Here is a 26,258-nt window from a genome sequence, read left to right as displayed (position 1 = left end):
TCAGACAGTTCTGATCCTCACTCCAAATATGCAGACTATATGACATTACAAATGTCAATTCCTTTGTAGATGCTAGGAGGCTTAAAATGAGCCATTGCAAAATATATCAGTAAAATGCAACATGTTTGGACTATACAACACAAAACAGATCTATTAATGAACTAATGTATTCTTTAGTGCAACAAATAAAGCAAACCAATTAAAGACAATATAATTGCTGCAGCAAGTTTTGTTCAACAACCCACAAATCAAACAAAAATTAGAAGTATTATTGCATACAAAATATCAATCCAATGACAAGACCATGGCAGAGTCATTATTACTAGCTAGCACTTAGCTAATCCAATGAACAAGACTACAGCAAAGTCATTATTACTATCCAACACTTAGCTACTCCAATGAACAAGATTATGGCAGAGTCATTATTACTACCTAACACTTAGCTACTCCAATAAACAGGACTATGACAAAGTCATTATTACTGTCTAACATTTAGCTATTCCAATGAACAAGACTATGGCAAAGTCTTTATTACCATCTAACACTTAGCTACCCCAATGAACAAGACTATGGCAGAGTCATTAATACTATCTAACACTTAGCTACTCCAATGAACAAGACTATGTCAAAGTTGTTATTACTAACACTTAGCTACTCCAATGAACAAGACTATGGCAAAGTCATTATTACTACCCAACACTTAGCTACTCAAATGAACAAGACTACGGCAAAGTCATTATTAATACCTAATACTTAGCTACTCCAATGAACAAGACTATGGCAAAGTCATTATTACTAACACTTAGCTACTCCAATGAACAAGACTATGGCAAAGTCATTATTACTAACACTTAGCTACTCCAATGATCAAAGACTATGGCAAAGTCATGCTTTTGTCTGCCAGGCCACTGGCAGATTCATTACATACGTGAAAGTGCATACACGTCTGCACAAGCACTGTGGGTCCATGCTTCGTGGTGCAAATGTGAAGCAACAGGAGAAAAAGGTTAGAGAGCAAATCCCCCAAACCTCCCTGCATGACTGCCTGTCTACCGACTAGCTCTTGTTTTCACCACTGGACTTACTATTAAGGAGAAATGAAAAGGCCAGGCAGCTGGCAGATGCAGGCTGATGGTTAGCCTGCACTTGAGGCAGAAGAAATACATAAAAAAGAATGGTTAACGGGTACTACCATGGGTCCATGTAATTACCATTTCCACCAACTTTAGCTGTTAGGGCAAACAATGTAAAGACCGTCTAGCAGTTACCACATGGGATTAAGGCTCTGACCATTTAAAAAGCTGCTCCCTCTAGCCAACTGTATACAGTTTGATTTATTTTACCTGCTGTGGGACTCTGGGTAAACAACTCAAGGAGACAATGCATATGGGTTTCTCCACTCCGTGTCTACAGCTCACGATGGATAGAGTAATAAAAGAAACATCTTAAAATATACTAGATTACACCCCTTCACTCCAACTCCAGCCTGGGGCTAGCTACATTAATATTAATGGTGTCTCCACTTTATAATGTTACTGATCTACAGCTGAAATCTCCACGGATGATTATTTGTAACTTACTGTAACATCTGAGGTCTGGTCTTTGCTTTTCAAGTCATTTGGCTCAATGTTCTTCTGCAGAAGAAAACAGATATAAATCCATTATATGCCTTACTGGGTTTAGGCTTTTTAACAATAACTGAATGAGAGAAACAACATCCAACTACAGGAACCATGATAACACAGCCACAGTAGTGACAAGCAGGCTTCAAACTATACATGGACTAGTCAAAATGCAATCAATTTAAACATTATGAATCAAAAAACAGATTCAAAGGCAGAACTTAATAGCGCATCTCTAACATTTTCATTAGCTAATAGTGCAGATTCAGAATGAAAAGAACGACCGTGCAAAAAGAATACAAATAAATATTAAGCACCATGAGAGTCGACAAATCCTTCCTGTATGTTATGACACAAAAGAGGAATTATTGTAGTCCTCCCAAGTACAAAAGTATACAAAGGTCAAGGAAAGGTATCAGTTTTCCTACATTTTATCTAAATTCACAAGGATATAGAGACACTCAAAAGCTGTAACTTCAAAGGTGACCTTACAAGAATTTTTCTGCCACACACTATGAAGTTAGTATGCCCATAGAGACACAAGAAACAGCTCAACCTGTAAATCTTTCTAAGAGTCCACAAAAATCATTGTATCATAGTACAACCAGATGCATATGAAATGAGAGTATAGAAATGCAACCCCAAACAGCCCTGGCTACATTACTGCATTTGTCCACAGCATGTGGCCAATGTATAACATGATTATTTGACAATCTATGAACACAACCATCTTTAAGTAATTTCTGCTAAAGAGATGCATGTTAATGCAGTCTTTGTTGTAGGAGAATCGTACTCTGTCTTCCCGACTAAGTATTGATAACAGTAAACTCCATGAGGGTCTTTTACCATTAGCCTGAGTCACAGAAGTTTCTGGCACAACTCAAATAGCCCCAGCTTGTCTAAATTACTGAAAGCACAGCCAAAGGCTAGTCTTTCTATTTCAGAATTCAATTACTATATTGTTGTGGAGACCAAAGAATGTTCGGGTTATTACATCTACCTTGAAGTACAGGAATTGTAGAATAGATATATTTACATTCAGGAGAGTAAAGAGGAAGGGCTGGGAATCACCAGCGTCCCAATTACGGATACTTTGATTACAGGCAGGATGTGGTATTGGGCACTTGTCAGAACTTTGAGTTTCATGAACTGATTTCTGTCTAGTTCATAGGTATTTACTAAACTATTGATGTGTGAGAATCTTACAGAACCTAGCCTTACAGTCCAATGGTAGTTTGTAGCCCTTATATTTTATATACAAATATTCCAGAGGTCATCAAACAAGCATATGTTGAGACATTTACTTGTTGCCTCTATCCATGAGGGACATGGGTGCTAAACTGGGGGACAACTTGCAGTTTCCCTTCCATTCATCCAAATTACATTTGAAAAAGTAGGAGAAGTACTTTACTGTATGTGAAATGGAAGACGGCTCCATTGAAGAAATATTCTCTGTGATACGTACCTATCCCTCCAAAGTGTTCTATTTATACTGAAAAAGTGATTTAGATCCCTTAAAAATGTGTTCACACTACCACTGGACTTGCAAATGTGTAACAGGTCCACAGGGTAGAGTCTAAAGAGGTTCTATAGGGGAAGCAGAGGTCACCTCTTAGTGGCCTGTATGATACCAAGAACAGGCTCAAGGCTTTGAGATGGTCTGCATAGTTTTTGTGATTTAGGTCTTTGATATTTTTTAATAAGAAAGCATTGTAGTCACTTCAGTTGTGACAAGTATTTCGACAGGTATACACCAAATATATATTATATAATATATAGTGTATATAAAATGTATACAATAACAAACATTAAATTAATATGCCCATATATATAAACACATTTATATATAAAACATATATTATTATATACATTATACCAAATATATATATTTACTTACAGGTACAGACCATTATATTCAGAGATCAGCCCGATCAGCCTTTTAAGGGACGAGTACAGTGGAAGGATTAAATCCATGGTCCTGAAGATCCTGGACACAATGCCTTTAGAAATAAGTTGTGCAATGAAAAAGGACTTCCTTGCAACAGTGGACACATGGCGATCAAAGAAAACCTTGTTGTTGACATAGGTTCTCAGATCCCTGACTACAGGATCGACTTTTAGGGGTAGGTTTCTCATGTGTTAGTTACAAGTTTGGATACAACTGCACATTTCTTGGCATTTAGTTTAATCCATGGTTTCGACTCCAGCTATTTGTTTGGGAAAGACACTCTTGGAGGAATCTGGTGTACTCTGGGAAGTTTATGATGACACTAAGTTTACAGTGGTTTGCAAACTTGGTCAAGTTCTTAACATTTGCTTTGACCTTTGAGATGTAAATGCCAAAGTGGAGTGGCCCAATGACTGAACCCTGAGGTACACCACTAGTGACAGGTCTTTTGGAGAAGGTACAGCTATCTACCCTAACTTCCTGGATTCTATTTGCAAGACATTTTGCTATTCAATGAGTTACATATGCTGTCCAACAAGTTGCATTATTTTTAAATTGGCTTCAGGACAGTTTCATCACAAGGGCTGTACTTAATGACTTATGCAAAGCATTCACTGTGAATGATTAGAATCTAATTTTACATAGGTCATGAGATCTGCCATTTGATTGACAGCTCTGAGGACAGAAAAACCCGAGGATTAATACAAATTGAATCCTTTCCATTCATGCCAGAGTGCTCTGTGCTGTTTAGTAGGAATGAATCACCACAACTCTCTTTCTTTCCCTGTTAGCTGAAGTTTTATGTAGGTAACTAGATATCTACCAATGCCACCAAAACCTTCTATTATATTCAAAAGGACTGCCAAAAACAGCTGATACAGGCATTTTATAGTTCTCTTTAAAAAATCTCACTATACTATAATAAAATGTAAAACATGCTTTTTGGCATCGAATCAAATTTCAGCACTGGCCTGGACTCTTGTACATTTTTCTCTTTTGTTTTTGACCCATGTAATCCTGACTGTCTAGCCCTTAAATACTCTCCAGTGACCATTCTATTCCTCATCCTGCTTGACATCAGCATACTACATCATCCAATGGATGGATGGCTCCTCGTAAGGGGAAAACCATCTGGCAGCCTCATGTTATGTCCAGAGAGTGAGGGCAGAAGTCATGTGTCAGATGGCCATCATCTAAGGCTGACACAGACTTTTCTTTTTAATGCTCTTCTACTTTCCTGACTGGTTTGTATATAGAGAGAATGTGCTACACAGTTCATATCTCATTGTGATACCTCCGTATCACTAACTCCACTGTCTGGGCATGGTAGGCCACACAGGACTAGCCACACGATTTGTGATCTCAAGGCTAATCTCCTTGTATCCACCCACTAGAGGGAGCTCCTGTGGTAGGAAATCCTACTACCTCCTGATGTTTAGTAATACAGCCATATTTCTTTCACCTGCCTTTACAGGTGCTGCTACACCTAGGTAACCTGTAACACAACCAGTGCTAAAACCTCTATGTCTGTGGATGCAGCACCACTTTTAAGTTCAGAGGCTTTTAGCTAAACCCAAACCTTTAAATATCACAATGACCTTCCACATACCAAGTTAGCAAAAATTAAGTACCTGCTATAAGGCAAGCAGGATCTTTAGCCATGATGCCAGGGATCAGTCTTGAAAAAGGGATGCTCTTGGAGAAATAATTACCCTTCTCACTCTATTATTTATTTATATACTTATAATTGGGCCTTAGCAGTGTCAATAGTACAAGTAGCACAGTCTCTTTGGTGCTGGGAGACCAGAGGATTTTGGGTTCCATTCCCAGTCTAGGGGTGTGTCTGCTGCTCACACTTATGTAACCTGTAGCATAGTCAGTGCTCAATTCTCTATGCCAACGGATGCAGCACCACTTTCAAGTTCTGGGGCTTTTAGTTTACCCGTACCCTTTAAATATCACACTAACCTTCCAGACACCAAGTTAGTAAAAAGTTAGTACCTACTACAAGGCAAGTTCGATATTTAGCCATATTGCCAGGAATCGTTCTTGAAGAAGTGACATTCTTGGAGATATTACCTTCTCACTCTATTGTTTTTTATTATTGGGCCTTAGCGGTGTCAGTGATACAACATGTAGCACATTCGTCTTTGATGCTGAAAGACAAGAGGGCTCGGAGTTCTATTCCCAATCTATGTGATTGGATTACTCACAATGCAGTGCAGCATAAGGGGGGCTTAGCTCTCAAGTGTACTTCATTACGAGGAACGTACCTCATTTGGGGTCTTAAAAAGTGCATGTTCATCAAAGTTCCACATTGAAAGGGTCTGTCACACATTGTGTTAGGAATTTTTTAACTGCTAGCCATGGGTAAATAGATGTGAATCATATTCATTCATTAAAATATCTTGTTTATAAGTAAAACCAGCATATTTTAGCCATCATATGACCTTCCTAGTTGAAGCTGTTAGTAAGCCATTAGTAAGTGTTCCACATTTTGCCTATTTGTCACACATTATGAGGGCTAATGTTCCTCATTTTGGAGAAATGAGGTTGAGAGCTATGGGGGGGGGGGGGTGCTGCACTCTTGAGTATGTCATCCTTTGGATGATTCATTAAACCTGGGTCCCATCTGCTTGAGTTGGTGGCACCTTAGGTGGAAGGAATAGTTGTGTAAAATCTTACCATAACCATAGATATCCTTCTCTTCTTTGTTGCAGTATTCTTTACACATGGATTGTCTTATGCCCAGTGATTTGACATCCGGCCTGAATACAAAAGCTTATAGCCACTGCCAGTATGTGGGACATTGCATGTAGGCTCTGACAGCAGCAGCCATAAAAGGATGTCCACATGTACTATCCTCAGAACAAGGAAGCCCCAAGACGAACAACAGTTCTAAGGCAAACAAGGAGTCATCCTAGGAAGGGGATATGTTGCAGGGGGAAGGTAGGATGGACAGAATACTGCAACATAAAAGAGAGGAACATCTATGGTTATGGTAAGATTTTACACAACTATTCTATGCCCTTCTATTTAATGTTGCCGTATTCTTTACATACAGGTGAGTGACTAAGCTTACTGGGAACCTAGGGAGGAGGAGGAGGAGGAGGAAGGAAAAGAAGGAAGTGAGGAAGAATTCTCTATAAATCCATGCAGAAGAGCAGTAGCAAATCCTGCCCTGGACCTAGAGATAGTGCCAACCTGTAATGTTTGGTGAAAGTATGGACCGAAGACCAAGTAGCAGCCTAGAAAGCCCCTGACGAAGCAACCAATCTGGTGGAATGGTTTCTGACAGAAGACAGTGATTTTCCATGAAAAACATAACAAAACACAATAGCCTTAGAAATCCAAGATGAAATACTTTGTTTAGAAACAGGTAAACCCAGAGCCCTGGGATGAGAAAACACAAAGAGCTGATCTGACTTCCTTATAAATTTCACTTTGTCAAGGTAAAATCTGAGCTGTCTGTATACATCTAAGGTATGCAAAATCCTCTCACTAGAGGACTGAGGATAAGGGAAAAGGTGGGCAATTGGATACACTGATTAAGGGACAGGTCATTCACCACTTTAGGCATGAAAGAAGGATTAATCCTCAAAGATACCCTGTCGTGGAAGACCAAGAAACAAGGGGATGCCATCAAGGCCTGAATCTCAGAAAACCTCCTAGCAGAAGTTAAGGTCACCAGAAGCACTGTTTTCCAAGAGCAAAACTTCAAGGGAGCTAAGGCCGCATGCTCAGAAGAGGCCAGTGTTAACTTCTCTAAGACATACTTAAGATCCCAAGGAGGAGGAGGCATTGGTTTCCTGGGAGGTTTGATGTGCAGGATGCCTTTAAGAAAATGTTTAACCTCCAATCAGGAGGCTAAAGGAGGTGTTAATGGCAGACAAGCAGAAAGAGCAGAACAGTGGACTTTCACTGAGGAATATGACAAACCACTGTTAAGCAATTCACACAAGTAAGAAAGTATAATTGGAATGTCCACAGACATTGGATCTAGACTTCTTTTGAGGCAACAGATAGAAAATCTTTTCCATTTGGAAATGTAAGACTTCTTAGTATTGGGTTTCCTGGCCTCCAGTAAAACCCTAACCACGTCCTGTGAGAAAAGGTGCCTGAAAGGGATCAGGTGTGGATGAATCAAAGATCCCTTGTCTTGTGTAAGTCCAACCAGTGAGGCAACTTCTGGTGATGGCCCTTGTCTAATTGCAGAAGAAGAGGGAACCAATACTGTCTTGGCCAAAAGGGAGTCACCAACAAGATTTCTGGTCTGTCCTGCTGAATTTTCAGCAATAGTTTTGAATTAGAGGGAAGGTGGGACTGCATAAAGAAACATCCCCTTCTATGAGAAAGATAGGGCATCCGCCTTCTAGGCCAGAGGATGTGGGACCCTGGCACAAAATAGGGGAAGTTGTCTGTTTTGAGGAGAGGCAGAGAGATCCAGATGTGGAGTACCCCACCGGTGAACTACATCCAGGAATACATCCCTGTGAAGCATCCATTTGTGTGATTGTGTCATGGATCTGTTTAATGCATCCACCACACAGTTTTGAGTCGAGGGGAGGTAAACAGCTTGAAGGGTTACTTTGTACTGAATAACTAACTCCCATGCCTTGAGGGCTAACCTGCAAAGAAGATCAGATTTGGTTCCCCCTCCACTTGTTCGTATACCAGAGGATGATGGTTTGTTGTGACTTTTTGGCTTTTCCCGGTTAGGGGTTGCCACAGTGGAACTCTGGTCCGCTAATGATTGGCAGTAGATTTTTATGGTGCCAAGTTGCCAGCCCAACGCCCAACCTTCAGTGAAGGCACGCCCATTCACGCATGTCTTTCGGAGGCCACTCGACCGTGGGGAGGACATGCAGACTCCACACAGAAGGCACTCCAGCCGAGAATCGAACAGGAGAACCTCTTGCTGTGAGACAACAATGCTACCGCTGCACCACAGTGAATGGATGGTGGTACTGTCTGTAAAAATCTTCAGAGGGCTTGGTAGGAAAAGAGGATGAAAGGTTTGCAATGCTACAATTACAGCCCTCATCTCTCAGATGTTGAAGTGCTTCTTTTGCTGAGGTGGAGACCAAAGACCCTGAACCTTCCTGGAAGCAAAGGATGACCCCCCCCCCCCCAGTCTATGTCTGAGACATCTGTGAACAGCTGTTGAGAAGGCTGGGGTAAGAGAAGAGGAAGACCTGGATTTAGAGACAGTTGTTGGAATCCACCAGTGGAGCTCTGTTTTTAAGCTGGGGGGGAGAGGAACCAGGACATCTAAAGGGTGAGCATGTTGAGACCAGGCTGCCTTTAGAAACCACTGAGATTTCCTCATATGAAGCTTTGCTAAAGGCAGCATGGGAATTGTGGAAGCCAAGAATCTGAGAAGTCTCAGAAATTCCCTGGCCGAGATAGATGGGAGAGGCAGGAGACTTTCCATGAAGGATGTAAGAGAGAGAGAATCTTGTCTGCAGGTAGGAAAACCATCATTATCTATCCTGAACCTGCACCTTAAGAAGATGTGATCCAGAGATGGAGTCAGACTGGATTTTCTGAAATTTATTGTGAACCCTAGGCCTTGAAGGAGATGAATAGTATCCACAAGGTTTTGAGACAACTGACCCAGATTGTTGGCCAGAAAAAGAACATGGTTTAAGTAAGGACAAACCTGAACTTCATGGACCCTGAGGAAAGCACTGGCTGGGGCCAAGCACTTTGTGAAAACCCTTGGGTCAGTGGAAATACCAAAAGGCAAGGCAGAAAACTGAAATTGCAAAGAACCCACTGAGAAACATAAGAATTTCTTGTACTGAGGGTGAATGGGGATATGCAGATAAGCATATTTGAGATCTAAAGAAGCCATGAAATATTGAGAAGAAATGGGGGGGGGTCTGAGGTGACAGCATCCAGAAAGAAGGCACTAACAGGAAAGTGTTTACATGAGAGAGGTCTAGAATTGGTCTCCAAGGACCATCCTTTCTTGGCACCAGGATCATTCTGGAGTAAAACCCCCTTCCTCTCTGATGCAGGGGTACAGGCCCTGAGCAAGAAGCTGAGACAGAATTTGAGGAGACAGATGAAGTTGACAGGAAGGGGGATGAGGAATCCCCATGAAAGAAGGGACAGTCTTCCAAGTCATAAAGTAACCTTTTTGGATGATGGAAGAACCCAGCCATCCTGAGTGATCTTTGCCCAGGTTGGAAAGGAAAGAGACAGGTGAAGAGAAAGAGGTTATGACTTGGAAGAGAGGAGTGGTTGTCACAGAGAACTAGCCCTGGCCTGAAAGGGCTGTTAAGAAGGAGGAGCAGAAGCAGTAGCTTTAGATCGAGGGGGTCTCCTAGTAGACTTTTTAGCCCTAGCAACAGAAGAAGAAGTGGAAAAACAAGCAAGTCTACGAACAAAGGATGTTTTGGCAGGGAAATTCCTATGGAATTTGGGAACTGGTGAGACAAACAAGTGTTTTAAATCCTGAATTTCCTTTCCTTTTTCTTGTAGGGCTTTAAAGAATTCTGGCAGCTGCCAATCCAAACAAAGCAGACTATCTAGAGTAGCATCAAGTAATTTCATTTTTATGTCATCAGGCAATGATTGAAGCCTTAACCAAGAATGTCTCCTAAACACAGAGGCAGAAGCAGCAGCCCTAGAGGATGCCTCTACAGCATCATAGCTGTACTTGATGGAACGTCTAGCTACCTGAGAAGATGCAGATGAAAGTGAGAAGACCTGTGACTTAACCTCTAGGTCTCGTAACTAAGCCAAAACCTGTGAAGCCTGAAAAAGCAAAGCCAAAGAATATCTAGACATATGTGTCTGGTAATTAATAGCTCTAACAGCTAACATAGAAGAAGTATATACCTTCTTACTCAGTCTCTCAAGAAGTTTGCTTTCCTTATCTGAAGGAAGAAGCTTGGCAAAAGGAGACAAGTGAGAAGATTTATCAGAAACAATGAAGACCACAGCTGGATCAGCAGAGTGGCAATTATAGAGAAACGTGTAGTCATCTGGAATTTTATAAAATCTATCAGACCTCTTGGGAGAAGGGGCCTGGGAGTCACGTGTTTTGGAGGAAGAAGCAAAAGTGTCCAAGAAAGCTGGAAGAACTGGAGTAACAGCAGAGGGAACAGGAACTTCATTTGTAGAAGATCTAAACATTTTTGTTCCTCAGAAATCTGGGAGGAATCCCATTTGAAGAACCTCCTCACCTTATTGATGGCATCTCCAAAGGAAAGTTCTTCCATTGGGGAATCTGCCTAATTAGACTCCTGCTCAGGACATGCATATTCCAGAGGAGAAGTAATCTAGGTGGAGTATGCAAGGGAGTCTTCATCAGAGGAAGAATCCTCAAAATCAGAGGGAAGAACATGCGGTACAGCAGCCTGTACAGGAGAGGAAGTAAAAGCAAGAAAAGGGAGAGAAGAAGAAGAAGAAGAAGAAGGCTTCAAAACCATCAAGGCCTTAATTAGACCCTGGGAGAAGGCATCCCAATCAGACTGAGGGGCGGAAGGGATGTTCAGACACTTGGTCTTTTGTTTTTTCTTAACGTGCCTTTCAGTATGAGGAGACAAAGAAGAGGAACCTGACATAGGCTTAACATTCAACACAGACAGCAAAGGATCCCTAGTCAGAATGGCAGTAACTTCTTCACAGGAGTCCTCCAGCAGCACAAACCGCGGTTCCCCCTGTTGTCCAGTATGGATGTCTGCATTGCCTTGGATGTGCTAGGATCTGAATCCTTGGTGGCTTCCCCAGAGGTACCCGCCAAAGTGGACCTGACCTCCAAATGGAGCACTGGGTCTTCACTGACCTCAAGGGGACGTCAGAGGTAGTGGGCGCAGCCAAAGAGGTTTTAGATTTCTGCTTACTCACATTCCTCTTCAAACTTGGCTCAGCTGAATGACCCACAGCACCTTCCACAGCATCTCTAGTGAGATGTTTGAGTCATTGATTCTCAAGATAGAGATTTACGGCAGAAAGACGGCTATGTAAAGTCTTTGGCATGAAGGCCTGGCAAATGGAATAGGGACAGTAATTGTGGCTAGGCCCTAAAGAATCAAGACAGAGTTTGTGACCATCTTTATGTGGAATCTGCCTTCCCCACCTACACTTGCCCTTCCTGGATGACATGAACAACAGCAAATGGCAGGAACAATAAAAAGAATCCCCAACGGGGTAGTTATCTGAAGCTGGCAGCAACGCACGGAATCTGACTGCAGACTGTACATGAGAGCCAACCTTCTGACTGTACATGAGAGCCAACCTTCTGACTGTACATGAGAGCCAACCTTCTGACTGTACATGAGAGCCAACCTTCTGACTGTACATGAGAGCCAACCTTCTGACTGTACATGAGAGTCAACCTTCTGAAATGGCAGCGAAAAAGTTCTGAGGATGGTAGGTGCAGTCGTCCTTTTATGGCTGACACTGTCAGAGCCTATGTGTGATGTCCCATGTACTGGCAGTGTCTATAAGCATTTGTATACAGGCCAGACATTGGGTCATTGGGAGGAAGACACCCACATATAAAGAATATTGTAACATTGAATAGAAAGACATTAAAATATCCCATGGCATCTATCGAAAAGAGTAAACGAAGTAGTAGAAATACCACCTAGGGTCTGCCCTGAAAAGAGGCCACAAACCTAGCAGGATTAACCTGGTCAACAAAGGATAAATGAATGAATGAATGAATGAAAGAAAGAAAATAAAAATGATTGTTTTTACTTGTTAACCTGGAAAGAACACTGATCCACATGTGCCTCTTTTAGACTCAGCTTGGGAGAAATCTCTAGTTAAGTGACTTGCAGACTAGGCCAATGGAAGCTGAGGGGAATCAAACCCTGCACAACAGAAAGCAGTTTGTTACCTGCTCATAGCTTTAATCCTCTACACTAACTGCCACACTGCTTTCTGTAATACATATCTGCCTCCAAGGTCTTCTCCAGAATGATTTTCACTGTTTCTTGCTTGCATCTGGTCTTGTGCACTGCAGATGCATTCCGCAGATGGCATGTTGAGTTCATATAAGATGAAGAGAAGACCCTGAAGTAGCCATTTCAATCTACAAACTTATGTTTGTGACTACAGCCATTCCTCAGGCTCTTCAACAGGACTCGCACATCAACTACATTCCTCCACTATCTGGCGTAGTAACACAAAAAGATAAAGCCTTGTGAATCGAATGACTGAGACCAATTAATTCCTCCACTATCTGGCATAGCAACACAAGAAGATAAAGCATTGTGATTTGAATGAATGGGACCAATTAGTGACCTGGATGCTCATGAAGACTGCATGGTAGAGGCATGAGTAAGGGACTAACCATAGACACCAATCCTGGGGGTGACAGGGACTGGCAGTGGACACCAATCCTGAGGGCAGCAGGGGTGATGCAGGGCAGCTCACTCTGCTGTAAGACTAACACTCACCAGAGTTGGGTGTCCCAGCAAACACAGCACAGGACCAGGAATTATAGGTCAGTAGATGATTACTAAACTAATGACCCCAGGAGGTCTTTTTAAGCCTAACCATGCTTCTCAAATGTTTCTGACTGATTTTGATACCCAAGGGTTATTTTAGTGGGTATGTGTAGAATTGGGCATGGGTGGTCAAGCATTTAAAGACTGCCTCTGTCTAACAGACATAGGTGCCAGACCAGAGATAAATTTCCAATTCCCCATCCACTGGTCCAAGTTATGCTTAAACTGGGTTAGGGAAGAACTCAGCTTCACACATACTGGAAGACTATTCCAGACAAGGGGCAGTCTCTGAGACACATACACCCCTCTAACATTTCCTACTTATGTTGCAGACAAGGTTTAGGTTGCTAGGTCAGGTAATTCTGATGGTATTTGTTTTGCATGTGTGCAACAGGTCCACAGAGTGGGATCACACGATGCTCTGTATGTCAGGCATAGATCATCCTTCAGCAGTCTGTAGGAGACTGAGTACAGGAACAGGACTTTGAGACAGTCACATAGGACATATTGTTTACACCCTGTAATTTTTTTCTTTTTTGTGAGGAACCTCTGTGAACATTCCAGTTGTTGCATATGCCTGTTCAGGTGCATACCAAAGGGGGTGTTGTACTCAGTGACTGGTCTGATGAGGGATGTGTACAGCAGAACAATGGCATCCTTGGACTTAGATGATTATCGTTGTGTACAAGTTGTGCTACATGACTTCCTAACTGCTGTAGACACACAATCATCACAGTAGACAGATGACAGTAGACACATGATGGTCAAAGACCAGGTTACTGTCTACAAGCAATCCCAAATCCATGACCACTGAGGCTACTCTTAGGGGGGTTATAATCAAAGTGGTAGTTTCAAGGGGTAGTGGACCTCCAAAACAGATACTATTATGCATTTCTTGGAACTGAGTTTTAGACCGTGGCTCTGACACCAGCAATTTGCCTGTGTTACACCTTATTGGAGGGTATTTATGTCTTTGCAAACTAGACACAGTCAAAAAATTCCCAAATGCCTGTAAACTTGGTCCGCCAAAGGCGTTTGATGTTGACATTAACTTTAAAGAAGTAAATGCCAGAAAGGAGTTGCCCCAGCACCAAGCCTTAAGGAACTTTGCTAGTAACTGGCCTTTTTGTAGTGGTATTCTCCCCTAGCCTAACTTCTTGGGTCCTACTTTTTACCCAAGCTAGCTGTCCAGTGGGTGATATTGGGATTTATACCTAATTTTTTTAGTTTGTCTACAATGCTTGAGTGGGGTATTGTGTTAAATGCTTTGGTCAGGTCAAGTTAGGCAGTATTACCATTTCCTCATCCATTGCTTTGGAGACCTTTTACAAGAAGACCACCATGTTGAGTAGGCATGATCTGTCCTAGATGAAAGCAAGTGGGTTAAATTCTATGTCTGAAAGTTTCCTTTGTTTACCATTTCCATGATAATTCTTTCCATGGCTTTGCAGATGAAACTAGTCAGACATATGGGTCTGTAGTTATCTGGGTTCATAAGTGGTTCCATCTTTGTGTAGAGGGATGACAGCTGCAGTCCTCCATTTGCTTGGCATGAAGTCTGTCTAGAGGATGTGGTTAAATAGTGATGCTAAAATGCTATTAAGGAGGCATCCTGGGATATTATCGGGGCCCACTGATGCAGTACCCTTGGCCTTGGAGAGTGCATTGAGGACCTGTTCCCTAGTGATAGTTGGGGGAGTTATGGTCCAAGGTTATTGCCCAAGGGGCTGTCTGGGGGGGGGTCTAAAACTGGAGTTCTGGGTTAGCAAGTAGATTTGCAATATCTTCCAGCTCTTTAGAGGTGGCTCCATTTAGAATCAATTTGGCATATGTTGCCTTTGAGGTTGTGGACACAGCTGACGAATGCCTTATGATTGTTCCTGGCCTGGGAGGCTATTTTTACCTCAAACTTTGCTTTGGTAGACTTCATTAGTCCCCTGAGCTGCTTGTTTTGATTGATGAGGGAGTGTTTACCTTGCTGGGCATTTCACTTCCTAATTTTTTACAAGATTATCTTTCATTTGTTATATGACCTACTGATGTAGAGATACCACCAGGGTGGCTTGTTTTTCGAGTTTGTCTTATGCTTATTACAGGTAGGTACAGCTGTCTTTATGCAGCTATTTATGTGACTGTGAACAATTCTGCATAGGCAATGGTGTCCCCATTGTTTGGGGGGGCTTGAAATTTTGTTAGGGTGCCACTTAATAGTAGGAAGTTTGCCATAGTTCCTAAAATTTCCATGGCATTTTGAATTCCCATGTTTTATTTTTATTCTATTTTTATTTCAGACAAGACAGTTTCAAGGTCTGACCTGTGAGGGCTGAATTACTCAAAGAAAACAAAGACCCTGAGACCAAGCTTCATATAGATCTTTTTCAATTTTAAACCACAATTATAAAGTGTTTATGTCTACATTGGCTAAGAAAAGGGCAAAGGTGTTACCAAAATTGATAGATGTGGATCAGTGTGGTTTTGTGGAGGGGAGGCAAACATTTGACAAAATTAACACAACAATGATGACCCAAAGGAAGCAGAATGTAAGAAAGTATGACTACTGTTGGTGGGTCTTAATGCAGGGAAAGCATTTGACACAGTAACCTGGGATTTTATAGGCAGGGAATGGAAAAATTTGCACTCTCTGATACAAAAAAGGGTTAGTTATGAGTATATGAAGGACCGGAGGCAATAATTAAAGTGGGAGGGTTCCTCTCCAATAAGCCGTGTTTGAACAGAGGAGTCAGGCAGGGCTGTCCTCCTTGGCATTTGTTATTTATATTTAGAACTATTGGCAAAGAAAAACGGACTCAGAAACTGAAGGATGTAACTGTTATGGCACACAAGAAAAGTTAGCTTTATTTACAGATCATATTATTTTGCATTGATTAAAACCAGAAAATAACATTTTAGTGTTCTGCAATACTGGGGCAGTTTCAGGTCTTTTCTGGATATAATATTATTGAAGATAAAACAAAGGCTATAGCTGTAAATTATGTACTCACACACAAATCAGTTTAGAAATGTCCATATTTATGGGCACACAATAAAATGAAGTATTTAGGAGTATGGATTAAAAAGGATTCTGTTATGTCAGCTAAGAATACATGGGGAGAGACCAAACAAAAAATAATACAAAACTGAGAAATAGGAAGCTCTTGATTATGTGTATGGATAGTAAGATACAAGCAGTGAAAATGTTTTTAATCCCTTTAATTTTCTGTACAGGTCAGGTATACATTTTATGAACCAGAAGAGAAGTTTTACATGGTAATTAATAAAGAGTTGAGTTTTATTCGGGATGGGGCTATGGAATGGGTTAAGTGGGATAAGTTGATTCTGTTCGCATACGTTGATTTATGATCATCTGATTTGAAGGGATAATTTAGAGTTACATAGTTAAGACTCAGCACAAGCAGCATGTTATAAATTAAAGTGGTAGGGGATAAGGGGGGATGAAATTGGGGGGGGGGGTTCAACAGATAAGGACAGAACAGGATTTTGTGTGCAGGTCCTTAAGGAGAATAATAAGCACCAACACAATGTTATACTGATAAAGCAGCTGAAAGTATTCTAAGAGCTAAGCTAACATGGGAATGGAGAAAAGAGATTTTACCAATAGGATGACTGCCAGTAGTGGTACAGAAAATAGGCAAGAGGGGGCTGGAATTTACCGGAAACAATTAACAAAGGAACCATGGTATTGGGAGCAAACAACTAGTGAAGTAAACTTAATAGAGTGAAATGAGACCATGCTAAAGTTTGGACTGCAGGTTAGACACTGCCTTCCACAATGCAGACTGATAACAGAGCACAAACAAAGAGAAAGGACTAGGGGAATCCGAAGTGAAAGACCTGCTCTAGCAGAGTTTTCAGTTGAGTCTAAAACAAAATCAGCTGTTAGAAAAGTTAATTAGTAGACTGTTTAAAGCACTGTGTGATAACTATAATTATCAATAACAGGAGCTTAGAAAAGATTAGGAACAGAGACTAGCAAGGCAGCTCACAAAAGGGCAATTGAAAGGCAACTGCATGGCTTCCAAGTATGCAACAAAGTCCAGAAGGTGTAGGATTTTTGCCTGGAAATGTTTGCACAGATGTTTTTATACCCCCAAGCAAATTTTAGAGGATTTTTCCTCAGGTAGATAGCAAATGCAGGAGGTATGATGGGAAATAGAGAGGAAATTGGGAACAAGGGTTTTGGAAATGTAAAAAGTTGGCAGATTTTAAAAATTCCCTACAGTGTGTTTTGTTAGAAATGTTGGGGGAGCAAATTGCTGTAACTAAGAAAATGATTCTTTTGAAATGGGACATAGACTCTCAATTGCCTGTATATACTAAGGCCTTACTAAGTTTAACACTACTGTCTGCCAAGAAAGGAATTACTAGAAAATGGAAATCAAAATATATACAATAGCAGTTCTAGTCCTTGGGCATTGGTAATTGGAAAAATTGGGGCATGACTGGCTAGGATTATAAAAGGCTATAGGGCCATTCCCCTAATACCTTCCTGTGATCCTATAAAATCTAAACCATCTGTAACTGAAGTACTGCATATTGTAAAGGATATAAAATATCTGGAGGTGGGAACTTTAGAAAAAGGAAAGAGCAAATTATTGTAAAGGCTATAAAATATCTGGAGGTGGGAACTTTTTGGAAAGAGCAAATTAAATACCAGTGAATGTAATCTGTGTCAACAATGCATACAAAATGATGAAAAGGAGGAGCAGTGAGGTTTATGGAAGGAAGGAAGGACTCGACCAATTTATGTAATGTTAAGAGTGAATGCTAATCATTAAAAGGAAACATTTATACCACATGAAAAATATTATTATGGTTTGTTTTCTTCTACAATACCATATGCTTATCTTTGCCACTGTTTTAGTTATGAATTAATAAAGATGCCTATTAAAAATAAAAAGTACAGAGCATTAGAACTGCAATGACCTCTCCTAAATGGCCTAGCAGGAACAGAAAATGTAGTTACCAACCCATTGAAGGATTTGATTTGTGTGTACATCAGGCATAACATAGTCTGGTCACTACCTCAGTGAAATAGATACAGAGAACTAATTGGTATCAACTATATTTTACTGTCTAGAGCCTTCAGTTCAGTTCAGCTCACATTTGACATAATGCTCTTTGAAATGAAGGGTTATGGACTAGGAAATTAACCCAGAGCCTCAAAATAATAAAACTGGCACAGTCCTATTTCACATACAAGTACTATAGTGGGAGGGAGAGTTTCAGTCATAGTGACATCACAGAAATGATAAAGACAGACGCATTTCAGGGATATATGAATTGGAATTGGAACTACAGGTTCAGGTCCACAAAAAACATGAAAATCATTACTTCAGGAATTTGCTTGCGCTCCCACTCAAACCAAGAGACACTGGAGTAGTGCTACCAGGAAACAAAGTTACTCACCACAGTGGAGCACCTATACAACAGCCAAGATCTTTCTCTAGGGTTCATATTACATGAGCAAATGCTAGAAATAGTGAATGCTCATTTGTCAAACCCAAATGCATGAAACCACATGTCGAAGGAACGGATCAGCAATTTTATTCCCAGGGAGAACATTTGCTGGGACATTCTCTGGACTTTGCTGTTTTCTTCACTGTGGTGTGATCGTGGAGTTGGTATATTTAAGGTGGGGGTGTGTGTGGGGCACAGACCCCCACTTTATGGATCAGCAAAGTTTTTCCTTGGGAAAAAATTTGCTGATCCGTTCCTTTGAAATGTTGCGGTTTCTTGCATTTAGGTTTGGTAATTGATCGCTTGCTATTGCTAGCGTTTGATCATATAATATGAACCCGTTTCTCTATCCACCTCACTGCCCTGACACTTAAAGATGGAATAAACACAATGCAGAAATATGAATGCAAACAAAACTGGGATGGGACTGGTAACCTATAAAGTCCTTTTTTGGACAGATAGAGAAAAAATGAAAAGCCATCAGTCACGTACATGAAGCTACTTGCTACCTTGCTCTGTAGATAGGTAACTGAGTCTACCTACTGGATTCTTGCACTAATGCTTATTATTACGTGCTGTGCCCAACATGGTACAGAGATCATGTAATGAAAAAACAACAGATGACCTTGAAAAGCAATTATGCAAAACAAACAAATTAGTTATCCTTGCTTTACTTCCTGGAACAGATTCAGGATTTGTGTTGTACCGTAATTTTGCGTGGGATGGTTGCAGTTTTTCTCAGTTGGTTAAGGATTAAGATGGCTGATTTTGTACCAGTAAAGGTGGTGTTCTTTTCTTCATCATCTTTAAATTCTGTAATGCAGGGGAGCAAAAAACAGTGTGAACAGCAGTATTTGTCATTTATATGCATTGTTTTCATCTATAACGTATTGTAGCCAAACAGTTATTCAGAAAATGTACACACAAATTGAAATTATAATGTTTACAAGGTCACAGCTGTACTTCAAATGACATGTATGCTACTTTATATCAGTTCCCCACTTCCTGGATCACTTGGGCATTTTCTTAAGTCAGTATGATGAGCTGCCAGGTCAATCGGTGGACCTCATCTCACACACAGCACATGGGGCTGGTTGCTTCAGTGGTATTGAAGCAAAGTATACCAGAAGCTCTGCAGATATCTTCACTCCGCTGCAGCTAACCCCGAACCTGCATCATAACAGTCTCCCAAAAGGAAATAGTTTTCCAATTTTGTTCATAAAGCAGTGTACGGAAGGACTATAGCTGCTGCTACAAAGTTGAGCACATGTTCCCAAATATGGGAAAAGTGCACCCACATATATTCTTTACATTTTACAATGCTAACAGGCTTGCAGAAATTCTATCCACTTCAGTCACTTGGTATCCTGGGTGATATTATAACACTAAATGACCTGGCATCCCTCTTCCTCATCCACTGTCCATTAAAGGAAGGCAACTAGCTTCTATCCTAGCCAATGCCGTAAGACCAAATGAACATCCTAGCCAATGCCATAAGACCAAATGAACATCCTAGCCAATGCCATAAGACCAAATGAACATCCTAGCCAATGCCGTAAGATCAAATGAACATCCTAGCCAATGCCATAAGACCAAATGAACATCCTAGCCAATGCCATAAGATCAAATGAACATCCTAGCCAATGCCATGAGATCAAATGAACATCCTAGCCAATGCCATGAGATCAAATGAACATCCTAGCCAATGCCATAAGATCAAATGAACATCCTAGCCAATGCCATAAGACCAAATGAACATCCTAGCCAATGTCATAAGACCAAATGAACATCCTAGCCAATGCCACAAGATCAAATGAACATCCTAGCCAATGCCATAAGACCAAATGAACATCCTAGCCAATGCCATAAGATCAAATGAACATCCTAGCCAATGCCATAAGACCAAATGAACATCCTAGCCAATGCCATAAGATCAAATGAACATCCTAGCCAATGCCATAAGACCAAATGAACATCCTAGCCAATGCCATAACATCAAATGAACATCCTAGCCAATGCCGTAAGATCAAATGAACATCCTAGCCAATGCCATAAGACCAAATGAACATCCTAGCCAATGCCGTAAGATTAAATGAACATCCTAGCCAATGCCGTAAGACCAAATGAACATCCTAGCCAATGCCATAAGACCAAATGAACATCCTAGCCAATGCCATAAGACCAAATGAACATCCTAGCCAATGCCATAATATCAAATGAACATCCTAGCCAATGCCATGAGATCAAATGAACATCCTAGCCAATGCCATGAGATCAAATGAACATCCTAGCCAATGCCATAAGATCAAATGAATATCCTAGCCAATGCCATAAGATCAAATGAACATCCTAGCCAATGCCATAAGATCAAATGAACATCCTAGCCAATGCCATAAGATCAAATGAACATCCTAGCCAATGCCATGAGATCAAATGAACATCCTAGCCAATGCCATAAGATCAAATGAACATCCTAGCCAATGCCATGAGATCAAATGAACATCCTAGCCAATGCCATAAGATCAAATGAACATCCTAGCCAATGCCATAAGATCACTCTCCATTTGAATATGTTGGCAATTTTCATTCAATTCATTATGAGTTCCAGAGCTGGAGTTCAGGACCTCTCATTTACCCAATGCCTTAAAGGGTGGTACAGCACAAGGGTGGATCAGAAACTAAGGGACCACCCAGTCAGTGGTGATGCAAACCATCATCACCCATTCCATTCTATAGTCTCAGGGTACCCCCATGTGTACTTGAACGACTTGGTTCCTACAATGAAAGGACAGTGTTTTCCACTTCCAATACAGTAACATAACTGGTTTTGTACTTTAAGGCATGTATCAACCCAAATGTGTTTCAGGTACCATGTGTTTTTTAGTAAATACTGATGTAGCACAGAATGGTACTAAAGTAAGATTGTTGGACTCAAGATAGGTTGACTAAGGCATACTGGAAGAACACTTCAAAAAGAAGTAGGTGATAAGTTGTAAGGATGAGTGAAACACCGAACCTGCCATCACAGAATAAACAGACATTCTGTAAACAAATAGGCGAAATAGAAAATTGGCAAAAAAATACAGATTAATCAAAATGGCAAGGAGGTTCAGTAGGAAAGGACACCAGCCTGCAAACATATGAAAACATAGAGGGTGCAAGAAGAAAACATCCAAGTGAGGAAAGAATAAAGCTAGAGATGCAGCTTTTCACACATATAACAGGGAGAACAGAAATGCTAACAAGTGCTTACTAAGTTTTAGCAAAGGTGAAAAATACTGGTAATGATGGGTAAAACCAGGACTCAGAAAAGGAGAGAGGTAGTAATTAAATTATAAGAGAAAAATACACGGGAGATAGAAATGGCACCTCTCCATTCATAGAGAAAAAGGTTCTAAAAGAAGTGTGAAAATGGAACGTGGACAAGGCAATGGGGTCCACAGGGATCTGTCACATAATTTAACAAAAGCTTCCGGCAGAAGTAGAAAAGCCGCTAGCCTCTCTTGTTATAAAAGCGGTAGTATGATTGTGAAGGAGACCATAGAACATTCTACTTCATGGGACTAGAAGGGCTACTCCGACATCTGTCACTGGGAAATAATCCATTACTGAGGATTTAAAGAGACATGTAATAACTACAGGCCAGGAGGGTGCCATACCAAAGACAGACTGCGTTCACATTAGTAGAGTTATGTCAGATAATTTAATAGACTTATTTAGGGGTAACTGAAGCACTGCATCACTGACAGTCAATGACTGCTGCTTAATCAAAATTTATTTATTTTATTTTATTTATTTTATTTTACATTTGTTGACCGGGCTAGTCTAGCTGGATATATGTCCATTTTCAGTAGAGGCCCGGGGAGAAAAATTCCACATAAACTATCGAGTGTATTACCTAATCCTGGAATAGCTTTTACATTGAAAGTTTGGCTTAATATTAAATGGACAGCAAGGACACGAAGGATAACAGTGACAGAGTTCAAAGTGAAGAATGGGAAAGTAGTTGCAGGGTTCTATACTTGGGCAAGTCCTTTTCTTAATGCATACATTAAGTGGCACTAGAGAAGCACTGAAAAGAAAAATTTGTTCTGCTACAGATAACATATTCTACCAATTAACCAACTGTTATGGTAAGTTATTACACAACCGTTCTGTGTACACAACCGTTTACTTAGCTTCTTTTTAATGCAACTTTAACTTTCTGCATGTAACCCAACATATGTGAATCTTTTTGCTATAACTGCTCCTATATCAATATTGTTTAAAATTGTACTTGTTTAAAATGTACTACTGGAGCTTTTCTCCTCGGGTCTCTACTGAAAATGTGCCACAAGCCCAGTTGGACAAACCCGGTTAACAAATGTCAATAAATAAAAATAAATATATTCATTTACAACAGGGCTAACAAATACAAAGTGAGAAAGAGGTGATGAGAAGAAACATGCAAGACTACAGGAATAATCAAACATATCTATGTGTACATTCATATATATATATACATATATATATATATATATATATATATATATTTATAGACACACACACACACACACACACACACACACACACACACACACACACACACACACACACACGATATATCAAATACAGTTGTGTGAGAACTTGTCATAAGAGTAGATGATCTACTGACCATTGTTGCAGTACTCTTGACATATACGTTATCACTGCTAATGTCCGGCAGGGGTAACAAAGCTTTACCTTCCCAAGGCCGTGCATCTGATGCATAACCTCAGCTCATATGCACTGGGGTATACCGATGGATGTATGAGCACGGATCCTCAAGACTATCTCCAAGCCAACCACCTGAACACTATTGAGAGAGGGAGAATGGTGAGCCAGGAGGAGTGTAGCTCGAATAGGTAAGGAAACTCTCCTGTTCTCATGCAGAGGGTAAAGCAAAGGGGGAGAAGACTAGGGAAACTGAAGTGAGGAGGGGTTGGAGGGTGGTATGGAATACTGCAACAGTGGTCAGCAGGACACCTACTGTTATGGTAAGTTATTACACAACCGTACTGTGTCCTGACTGAAATCACCATTGGAATATTCCTGACATATGGGTTATTCCCAGAGCTGGAGGAGGAGGAAAGAAGGGTGGTTGGTTACTTAGAAAAAGAGTTGTCCAGCAGTCTGGACAGGACTGACCTATCAAACGGTGACCTGGACCTGGAGAAAGCATAAATTCTGTAGTATCTAGTAAAGGTGTGTATAGAATACCAAGTAGCAGCCTCCAAAATAGATTTAGAGTCTACTGCTTTGTGGAAAGGCCTTGAAGAAGCTACTGCCCCAATAAAATGTGCTTTGGGGCAGGAAGGCAGGGTATTACCATAGTGTGGGTAGCAAAAGATATAGCCTTAGAAAGCCAAGATGCAACAGTTTGTTTGGAGACCATCTGGCCCAACATAGAGCTCATAAAAGATACAAACAGCTGGTCAGCATTTTTGAAGGATTTAGTTTTGTCCCGATAAAATCAGAGTTGCCTGTGAATGTCCATAGAATGTAAGATCCTTTCCCCCCTGTTTTCTGGACTGGGGAAGAAAGTGGATAGGTGAAGGCTTGATTGAGGGACAGCTCATTCACTACCTTAGTCATGAAGCATGGATTAGCCCTGAGAGTCACCCTGAACTTATGAAAATTAAGAAAAGGGGGAATGGCCAAGAGAGCTTGCAACTCAAACTCCTAGCAGAGATGAGAGCCAAGAGAAGGCCAGGTTTCTAAGTACAGAATTTCAGAGAAGTGGAAGACACTGGCTCAGAAGGAGAAACTGTATACTTATCCAGCACAAAATTCAGATCCCAAAGGGAAGAGATGGGTTTCTTTAGTGGGTTAAAATGCAGGACTCCTCTTAGGAAAAGCTTTACTTCTGCCCCAGCAATAAATGAAGGGCTAAGAGGGAAGCAGGCATTGACAGCTGGCAGGTGAATTTTTATAGAACAGTAATCCAAACCTGATCAAAGTACTTCATACAGGTATTTCAGTACCGCAGGAACTTGTGATAAGAGTGAGTCCTGACTACATTTGCAGCACCAATAGGAAACCCTTTTCCATTTAGCTGTGTAAGATTTTCTGGTTGTGGTTCTCTTGGCCTCTTATAGGACTTGAACAACCTGTTCAGAGAAGAGGTATCCTTTTGAGGAATTGAAATCCGATCATCAAGTTGCAAGATTGAAGATTTGTATGGAGCAGCATTCCTTTTTGCTGACTTTACAGGTCTGGTGAAAGACATGTTCTCCTGTAATTTCTATTTGTCAGGGGAAACCAATGCTGCCTTGGCCAGATTGGTGCCAGTAGAAGGAGTGTGGGGGCCTCCTTTTGTGCCTTGGTGAACTGCTTATCTAGTCTCTCTTCCCAGTCCTTTTTAGCTTCCTCTGATTGGTTCTTACAGTTATTGTGCAATATTTTATATGCTGCACTAATTATTCCTTTTTTAATGGCAACTTCTGTTCTAGATTCTGCTAAAAGCTGTACCAGTGCTGGTCTTTCATTTAGGACCCCCTATTTCTTTCTCTTTGCCTATACTCTGATCTCTCTCCTTGATAGGGAAGGCCGTCTCTAACCAGCAGTCCAAACAAATTCTTGGCGTCTTCCCATTCTATCATCTTTCCCTCTCTAGTTATTTGCTCCCAGTACCTTGGATCCTTTGCCAGTTTTCTTCAATTAATTCCAGCCCCCTCTTGCCGATTGTCTGTATCCCTAATTGCAGTCATCCCTATCTGCAGAATCTCCTTTCTCCATTCCTGTGTTCGCTTCATTCTTAGAATACGTTCAGCTACTTCATGAATATAATATACTGTATAGTTATTCTTACTCTCCTTAAAGGTCTCTATCCAAACTCCCAGTCTCTCCTTGTTTATTGAGCCCCCCCCCATTCCATCATCACCCCTTTCCATTTTGAAATATAGGTTTCTACTTGTACTATGTATAGGGGTCGTAGCTCTGAAATTCCCCTTAAAATCAGGTAATCCCAATCCACCTAGTTCTATTGGAAGAATCAGCTTATCCCACATGACTCTTGCCATCTTCCCCTCCCAGATAAAATCCTTCAGCTTTTTATTAATTGCTATCCACAACTTCTCCTCTGGTTGAGAAAAAATAGGCCTGACCTGTGTATAAGATTAAAGGGACTAAAACATTTTAATTGCTTGTATCTTACTATCCATATCCATGTATCACAGCTTCCAGTTTCTCAGTTTTTGTATTATCTTTTGTTTAGTATCTTCCCACACATCCATAGCTGCCACATGAGAATCATCTTTAATCCATACTCCTAAATATTTCATTTTATCATGCCTCCATAAATATGGATACTGCTGAAACAATTTGTGCGTTCATAATTTACTGCCTTTGTTTTAGCTTCATTAGTTTTGTATCCCAAAAAGATATGAAACTGCCTCAAAATGTTCTACAACACTGTAAAGTCTTTTTCTGGTTTTATCAGGTATAAAATAATATCATCTGCGTATACAGCCAGCTTTTCTTGACTAATGATATCCTTGAATTTCTGAGTCCCTTATTTCTCTTGCCAATGGTTCTAAATATAATGCAAATAAAAAAGGGGGGAAATGACACCCTTGCCTGCTTCTTCTGCTCAAGCAGAGATTATCAGAGAGGACTCCACCCACTTTAATTTTCACCTCTGATCCCTCATAGATCCTCCTAATGAACCTTATAATTTTATCAGGGAATGCAAATGCTTATAAAGTCCCAGCTTACTATATC

The 26,258-nt window shown here is 40.7% G+C and overlaps 1 protein-coding gene across 3 annotated transcripts in view; it reads right to left on the bottom strand.

Moving 5' to 3' along the window:
* Positions 1 to 26,258, bottom strand: part of LOC122806293 (F-actin-monooxygenase mical1-like) — a 1,110,237-nt gene that overhangs the window by 290,815 nt on the left and 793,164 nt on the right. For all 3 annotated transcript variants that reach the window (XM_044076589.1, XM_044076591.1, XM_044076590.1), the window contains exons 14-15: positions 19,225 to 19,331; positions 1,581 to 1,634 (exon numbers count right to left, since the gene is read on the bottom strand). In XM_044076589.1, coding sequence (XP_043932524.1) covers positions 1,581 to 1,634; positions 19,225 to 19,331 — 161 coding nt within the window. The remainder of the gene's footprint in view (positions 1 to 1,580; positions 1,635 to 19,224; positions 19,332 to 26,258) is intronic.

The sequence above is a fragment of the Protopterus annectens genome, chromosome 7.part0 (assembly GCF_019279795.1).
Source record: "Protopterus annectens isolate FY-2018-M chromosome 7.part0, PAN1.0, whole genome shotgun sequence".
Classification (NCBI taxonomy): domain Eukaryota; kingdom Metazoa; phylum Chordata; order Ceratodontiformes; family Protopteridae; genus Protopterus; species Protopterus annectens.
Note: the sequence above shows the minus strand (reverse complement) of the source record. Positions and strands in the feature narration are given on the sequence as shown.